General features: G+C 36.5%; 1 protein-coding gene across 1 annotated transcript; it reads right to left on the bottom strand.

The window, feature by feature from the left end:
* Positions 1-5,717: 5,717 nt before the first annotated feature.
* Positions 5,718-8,197, bottom strand: LOC107777571 (uncharacterized). The gene is made up of 3 exons (XM_016597625.2): positions 7,887-8,197; positions 6,790-7,388; positions 5,718-6,278 (listed from the first exon to the last, which is right to left on the bottom strand). The coding sequence occupies exons 1-3, from the start codon at positions 8,073-8,075 to the stop codon at positions 5,837-5,839; spliced, it is 1,230 nt and encodes a 409-aa protein (XP_016453111.1). The 5' UTR covers positions 8,076-8,197; the 3' UTR covers positions 5,718-5,836.
* Between the last annotated feature and the right edge of the window lie 340 nt (positions 8,198-8,537).

Raw genomic sequence — 8,537 nt, 5'->3', positions numbered from 1 at the left:
TAGCAAGTTAAGATTGAGCATAAAAAACCGGTAGATTATTGAAGGCTATTAAGATTCCGACTTGGAAGTGGGGCCCACATTCATATATAAAACATCTCCAACTTAAAAAATCGATAGATTATTGCGGGCTATAAGATATTCTTGAGAAAGATTACACTGTACGCCCTTATATCATATAGGTTTTTCTCTACTCCGATCTTATCGTCACGTGTTTTGTCGCAATAATAGGTGTTAAAGGGATTGTCAAGAGAATCGATCAGGTATGTTAAGGCTATCCCTTCCTTCCTTTTGGCATGATTTATACGGCACAAACGAAACGAGCAAATGCACAACTTCTATAAATGACTCTATTCATAGAAGTATTAGAGGTGCCGATTTTCTTGAATTCCCATGTGTCTTATTATTACATCTTCTGTTCATGGGTCTCAGAAAATACATAAGTTGAAAAAAGTTTACTCCATCATATTACTCAAAGGCATAATGGTCATATGTACTTCCGAGAGATTTTATTGACATACTTCTCATGCATTGCATTCATTTATACATGTACATTGACCCATGACCAGATGACGTTATATACGCGTATATATGTATATTATACGTATATGGGATATGGAAAAAGGTTACGACGTTATATACGCACCACCACCTGATCAACTGGTATATGTTGATGATTTTGCCCACAATGTCCGAGATGATATGATGGGATGCCTTCAGAGGCTTGATGATGTTATGAACACCTATACCTATGCATGACATGATATTTATACGCACATGCATGAGATTATAAATGTTTCAGGATTTACAAAGCTATTTAGAATTATATGCGGAATTCTTTATTCATTATTTCATCTATGTCTTTTATGTACTGATTTTTATGTCGTACATACTCAGAACGTTATTCGTATTATGCCCTTGTCACGACCCGGATTTTCAGCCGTCGGGATCGCGATGGAGCCTAACTCTTAGAATGATAGGCAAGCTAACAGATACAGTTCTAATGCATTAATCATTAACCAAAACAGTAAGTAACAATAACTTAAACTAAATAGATATGGAGTGCGGAATTTTATAATAGTTTAAGACAATATTTCACGACTACCCAAAAGATCTGGTGTCACAATCCACGAATTTATAAGAATTTGCTACAAACACTGGTTTAAAAGAAATACATATGTTCTCGAAATGAAAAGAAACAGGAAAATTAAGATAGAGGGAAGGGGACTCCAGGGACTACGAACACTGGCAGATCTACCTTGGGTCTCCTGATGGACTGAAGACAGCAACCTAACTTTACTCACGAGGTCCAGCACCAAAATTTGCACAAAAAGTGCGGAGTGCAGTATCAATACAACTGACCCCATGTAATGGTAAGTGCCGAGCCTAACCTCGACAAAGTAGTGACGAGGCTAGGACACAACAGTAATATAATCTGTGCAGTTAAATCATATACCAGAAAATAATAATAACAGAAATTTAACAGATAATAATGGGAAGGGAAAAGTCATGCTGAGGGGGAAATATCAAGTTCTAGAAGCAATACAGTAAAGAAACAGAGTAAATATCATGCTTTGAACCAACAAAAATAATAACACAACAACATATGCATGACATCACCCTTCGTGCTTTTACTCTCATCCTTACCATAAGAAACAACAGAAACGGCACAACATCACCCATCGTGCATTAATTCTCTCATAATTATGGCACGACATCACCCTTCATGCATTAAAACTCACAGAATATGGCACGACATCACCCTTCGTGCATTAACACTCACTCACAATATCGTGCACAGTATCACCCTTCGTGCTTTACACTCTTCCTCACCCAAACAATAGAAACAATAACATCCCGGCAAGGGAATCAGCTATAACCAATCTCGTTTCAACATCTAACTTCACAATATAAATCTCAACTTGAGTAAATACTCAACCAATATCTAAACCAGGAAAAACAATATAATAAAACTTGTTTAACATGAAGGATTAACCAATTAAAACATGAATAGTATGTATAAAGGAACACCACAGTCACAAGTGTAAGACTCACTCGCATGCTATGGCCCAACAACAACGTATAGATACTCGTCACCTCACCTATACGTCGTACTCAACAACTAAACACGTAGAAAATAAGGCAACAACACCTAACCCCTCAAGCTAAAGTTAGCCACGACACTTACCTCGATTCCACGGCCAAACTCAAGCCTCAAATACCGTTTTACCTCTCGATTCCACCTCCAATTCACTCGTATCTAGCCACAATTAGCTTAATAACATCAATAAATGCTAGAGAAATCAATTCCAATGCATAATCATAGGTTTTCCAATATTTTCCCCAAAAAGTCAAAACCCGACCCCAGGCCCGCTTGGTCCAAACTCGAAATTTGGACTAAAACCCGATTACCTATTCACCTCCGAGCCCGGATATACAATTGGTTTTGGAATCCGACCCCAATTTGAGGTTTAAATCCCCAAATTTCAAAATTCCTAAATTCTACCCAAAAACACCCAATTCCACCATGAAAAACCCTAGATTCTAGGATGAAATCTTGTAAAAAGATGAAATAGATTGAAAGAAATAAGTTAAAAATCATTTACCTATAATTTGGGGAAGAACTTGCCCTAGGAAAATCGCCTCTTGGAGTTTAGGTTTTGAAAAATGGGAGAATGAATGAAAAATCCCGTCTAAGTTATATTTTGATCAGCTGCAGATGTCGCATTTGCGATCTGAGCTTCGCACATGCGAAGCTCGCAAATGCGAGGAAACATCGCAAATGCGAAGTTCCCCACACCTCTGCTGCTTTCGCAATTACAAAGGTAATGATCGCAATTGGGACCAGGGATCTCCGCAAATGCGACGAAAAGATCGCATTTGCGATCACACCCCTTCTTAGACTCTCTTCGCAATTACGAAAATACGTTCGCATTTGCGAACTCTGATGGCCTATGCCTTCTTCGCAATTGCAATGAAGCCCTCGCAATTGCCATGCCTGTTTTGCTCGCATTTGCGAAGCTTGATCTCGCAATTGCGAGATTAGAGGCTTGCAACAGATACCAACAATTCTCTAAGTTCAAAAATCACCCCGTAACCTATCCAAAACTCACTTGAGCCCTCGGGGCTCCAAACCAAACATGCACACAAGTCTTAATACATCATACGAACTTGCTCACGCGATCAAATCGCCAAAATAACACCTAGAACTACGAATTCAACACCAAAACTCATGAAATTTTCAAGATAGTTTCAAAACTTCTAACTTTTCAACCAAAGGTCCGAATCACGTCAAATAAATTCTGTTTTTCACCAAATTTCACAGGCATGACTTAAATACCATATTAAATCTGTACCCGGCTCCGGAACCAAAATACGAGCCTGATACCAACAAGATCAATCATTATTCAATTTCTAAAAACTATTATATTTTCAGTTTAACAATTTTCTTCAAAATTTCATTTCTCGGGAAAGGGACCTTAGAATTCAATTTCGGACATACACCCAAGTCCCATATTTTTCTACGGACCCTCCGGGACCGTCAAAATATGGGTCCGGGTCTATTTACTCAAAATATTGACCGAAGTCAACTTAAATCAATTTTAAAGGCAAAACTTAGCATTTTCTCAAATTTTCACATAAAGGCTTTCAAGAAGCACACCCGGATTGTGCACGCAAATCGAGGAGAAATAAAATGAGATCTTGGAGGCCTCGGAACCCCGAATTGGGTTCTAAAATACGAGATGACCTTTTGGGTCATCACAGCCCTATTTTCCGGGGCCTGCGTTTCATGCCTGCTGGTGCAGGTAGACAAGCTGACGGTCCCCCTTCTTAGGATCCTTGATCAGCGAGAGTTGGCGTGCTCCATTTGATCCAGAGCTGCTTTAAATTTTGGTACGATATGCTTTTATACATATATGGGTATGACGTGGCCCAGTCCCGTCCTTGTACAGTCAAATATTCTATTAGAGGTTTGTAGACAGTATGTATATTTGGATAATATGTGGCCTTGCCGACTTCTAATTTTGGATATGTAGTTGTCTATAGCAGCCTTGTCGGCTCACCCTACGTATTCTGCATGTATATATACATATACCTTTTGGGCAGGTTTCCCTCATGTATGTTATTCTCGTAATTCAGCAAATGTTATTCACATTTATATATTAGACGCATGCTCATGGGTGTTCGACAGGTAGGACTCGCGCACTCGTCGCGGCCCATCGGTTTGGGTCGTGACATTAACAGTAAACTCCATCACTCTATGAGTGATAAATGAGTTCTTTCAGAGCTAGATAGCCACGTAGTTGTGTTATAGCGTATTTGACCAAGCTTCTTAAAGTACTTTTGGTGAGAATCAGATATGTTCGGTTAATTAATTTGAAAAAAACTTTTGAAGTACTCCCTCCGTTCCAGTTTATGTGAACCTATTTCCTTTTTGGTCCTTTCCAAAAAAATGACCCCTTTCTAAATTTGGAAACAATTTAGCTTAAACTTACAATTCTATCATTAATGAGAAGCTTTTATAACCACACAAATACTCTGGGCCCATTTTTGACTTGTTTAGGACCACAAATTCCAAAAGTATTCATTTTTTCTTAAACTCCGTGCCCAGTCAAACAAGTTCACATAAATTGGAACGGAGGGAGTAGTATTTTGTCAAACTTTTAAAATGCGTTCCTAAGTGAATTTTTCTCAAAAGTGCTTCTGAAAAAAAAAATTTCTACTCAAAAATACTTTTTTTTCCTTGTAAAAGCTTGTCCTAATACCTTAACTTTTGAAAAAAAAACACTTTGCAACAAAAAGAAATTATTTTTGGCCAAAAAAAAAGCTTAGCCAAATAGGCTATTAAAGCGGAACTTGAGCAGATCTTTCATCAGAACCCAATTTTTAATTTATACTTAGCTAGCAATGATCGACTGCTTAAAAATAGGTGAAAAACTAGCTTTTTGTTGTACTTTTTAAGTTCATTATACAAGGAGCCAAACCTATAACATATGCTATAAATCTACTGGAAAGAAGTCTCAAACTCTGGAAAAATCGCAAAGGCATAAAGAGACTCCTTTCTTCTGTTAAGAAAAACCAATCATCATTTTAACAACCTGCATCACACTAAGGGGTCGTTTGGTAGGATGCATAAGAATAATGCTGAATAGGGTGTATTAGTAATGTTGGTATTGGTTATGCTGATATATTTCTTATCCATTGTTTGGTTTGATGTATTAAAGCATTGTACAATTTCTAAAAGAATTGTTTGTTTACAAAAATGCCCTCAAAACTAGTCCACTCTAACTTTTTAAAAGTAACATATGTTGAAAAATATTTTTATATGAAAAAGTTTAAAAAAAAATTATTTTATTTGTCTACCTATATTGTAAAATAAAATTAAATATTTATTTATAAAAAAGAAAATATGCTAAGTATTTATTTATTTACTAGAGATATAAATTTATTTCTCACTATTTGGATTATTTTGAACTTGCATAATATACTAACTAGCATATTTTAATCAAGCATAAATTTTGAAGGACAATTTTGTCTTTAACTAAGCTAATGCATGCATTAAAACCCATTGCATTGCTAATACTATTGTTTTCTATGCATTAGTTATGCATATGATAATACCAAATAGGATGTATAACTAATGCTTGCATAATTAATGCATAAGTTCAAAATGTCTATCAAACAATGTATTATTAATACACAAAGTTAATGCATGCATTAAATTATCTAATGCATCCTACCAAACGACCCCTAATATTCTGTTTTGCTACATCTAATTGCAAATCAAGCCAACCAAAAAAAAAAGGTTTAATAAGAAGATAAAATGACCAAAGTTCCCTCAAGAAGAATCTTCTAAAATCCTGACTACATCAGACTTTTGTTCCTCTGTAAGTTCAGTTGGAAAAGCTACTAAGAAAGTTATAATCAAGTTTCCTCTGTTCCCTTGCTGTTTGGGCTTAGCCATACCTTGTCCTGCTATAATCCTTTCATAACCAGGGTAGATAATATCATCAATGGTTAAGCTCATCTTTTCACCGCACAACAACGGTATGGAAATAGTGCAACCTGTAAGAGCTTTTACCAATGGGATTTCTACTGCCAATTCCAGATTGTCGCCTTCTCTCCTGAAGAGAAGGTGTCGTTTCTCTGCGATCACAAAAATCACATCTGCTGGAGAAGTGCCTGGCCTCTCATCACCTTTGCCTTCGAATGTAATCTTGGTCCCTTTTGTCCATCCTGGCTTCACTTTGATTGTTAGTACCTCCTCTTCTTCTGTTAGCCTGTAAGATAAGAACATGCATGGCACATCCTCAGGTAAATAATTTAAGATAATTTTCACAATTATTAACCCCCATATTTGTTTTTCACTTACTAGGACGCTGCTACTTATTAGCTACCTCATTTTGGGCACTTAGTAGATACTAGTGGTAATACTAATACTAGCTAACAAATATTGTCACATAACTTCAAACTTTTTGGTGTAAGAAACCAGTCAATAGGTAGTCCGTGTACTAAGCTTCCGTTATACGCGGGTCCGAACCCAATGAAAGGGCCGGGTCACGTTAGGTTTTATGTATACGTAACCTTACCTTGCATTTATGCCAAAGATTTCATGGGATGAACAATTAATGAGCGATTTAATTAAGCCATAGGATTATAAACTTCCTCGAATGAGAAAATAAAAGCTTAATAGTTCTAGCTTTTGAAAAATTAACTAATTCCATTAAAGTGTGTAATCTAGAGTGCTAAGTTAGGAAAATAACCAATAAAATGGCAAAAGTAAACTCATACCCAATATCTGTAACCGCATCTCTTGTAACCTTCATCTTCTTAACGCATCCAAAGCACAACTCTTCTAGGGTACATTCAAGTGTCTCTTCCATAGGTGGGGGTTTTACCAATCCGGTCGAGCTGGAAAACATTATAGGAGTTGAGCTCCTCCGGCTCGCATTACGGGAAAACGACGCTGGTAATGCCGTTGAGGCTGCAGGGGGTGCTTCGCTTCTATTCCGAAGGCTTGCACTCCGCGAAAAGGATTTCGGAACTGCATGAGTACTGTCAACTCTATCATGAGTACGGCTAGCATTACGCGAAAGCGTGCTTGCCAATGCCGGTCCACTTCCACCACCGACATTACTTGAAGGAACAAAGTTATGATGTTTTCCGCTTGTGGTTCGAAAAATTCGAGAAATGGTCCTGGAGAGGCGAGAAGGGCTGGTGCTTCTTGAACCGGGAGGACTTGAAATGGGAGAACTTGTATAGTAATAATGTCCGTTGCTTCGGTGGTTATTGTTATGTACGGCTCCGGGGGGTACTTGATCATTGTGGTTATATCTTAAATCTTCAACGTCAATAACGGTTTCATCAACACTGCTTTTCTTTATACTAACCTGCAATTTGGTTATTCAAAGATTAATTATACGTCAAAATCTTCATGCATCTATCAATACAACAAGTAGACCTACATTCTAATCAAGTTAGGGTCGGCTATCTGAATATTAAGCAACCAATATCATACAAAATAAAAACAAAAATAAATGCACTAATAAGAGTTCTATATATTTTCTACTGGCATATTATCTCTAACATGACTAAGAGGATTTTCCAAATATGTGCAAAAATTAAATTATTCTGTTTCTAATACTTAATGAATAGATCTATCATTTTCCGATTCTTATAAAAAAATAACTAGAAAAACTGAATCTGGTGAAACAGAAGGCGTGTATGTTTGAGACAGGATGCTATTTCAATCAAATCTTTTAAAAGATTTTCCTTGCTATTTCCTTCTGAAATAGTCCAGTAGTATTTAATAATGAGAAACATTCAAGGAGTTTACATACTTTACAACCCTAAATAAAATAATTTTATGAATATAACCAAATATATACCTTGTGATCTTGGAGGATATTGGATTTAGGCTTTTGATCTTTATTATGGGGTTGTTGAGTCTTATTCTTAGGAGATAAAATACGGTCAGGGGAGAATCTGGAGACGAAGGATTTGCAAACTTTACAGACACTTCCAAAGCCAAAACTGCTGCAAAACTCATGAGATGTGGCCCGTGAATGATCTGCCATGGAACAAAACCAACACACACACAATATAATTGAGAAATTACACAGAGAGATAAAGAGAGAGACAGAGAGAGAGATCTGGTCTACTCTTAGAACGGATGGTTAATTATTGCCTATAATTATAAAGCGGTTTAATAACTAAGATTAGTTGAAGATTAATTTTTCTTTTCATAATCAAAACATCTTAAGCTAATTAAAAGACTCAACTCTATTTATCATTAATTAAAGGATATTTGTGGGTGTTACGTTTATCCTTGACCTCACCATTTTAATTAGTTTAGTAAACAATAATTAGCTAAAGTCCAATTGGTTAGTCGAGAGGAAGTTTTCTAGGAATAACTACCCCGCTGTATCAACGCAAATAACATACTAGTAAGATATTCGTCATCTCTAGACCTAAGATAGAAATAATTTTCTTCATCATAGTTTTATTTGGAATCAAGTGTTATTTGTACATCATGTCCC

The sequence above is a fragment of the Nicotiana tabacum genome, chromosome 8 (assembly GCF_000715075.1).
Source record: "Nicotiana tabacum cultivar K326 chromosome 8, ASM71507v2, whole genome shotgun sequence".
Lineage (NCBI taxonomy): Eukaryota > Viridiplantae > Streptophyta > Magnoliopsida > Solanales > Solanaceae > Nicotiana > Nicotiana tabacum.
The sequence above is the reverse complement of the archived record's forward strand: the minus strand, read 5'-3'. Positions and strand labels throughout refer to the sequence as shown.

Bases quoted from the DNA above. Each gene is read 5' to 3' on its own strand.
- LOC107777571 (XM_016597625.2), bottom strand. From the start codon at position 8,075: ATGGCAGATCATTCACGGGCCACATCTCATGAGTTTTGCAGCAGTTTT. The intron at 7,389-7,886 runs GTATATATTTGG...ACCAAATTGCAG, and splicing joins ATATCCTCCAAGATCACAAG to GTTAGTATAAAGAAAAGCAG. The intron at 6,279-6,789 runs GTATGAGTTTAC...CTTATCTTACAG, and splicing joins GATGCGGTTACAGATATTGG to GCTAACAGAAGAAGAGGAGG.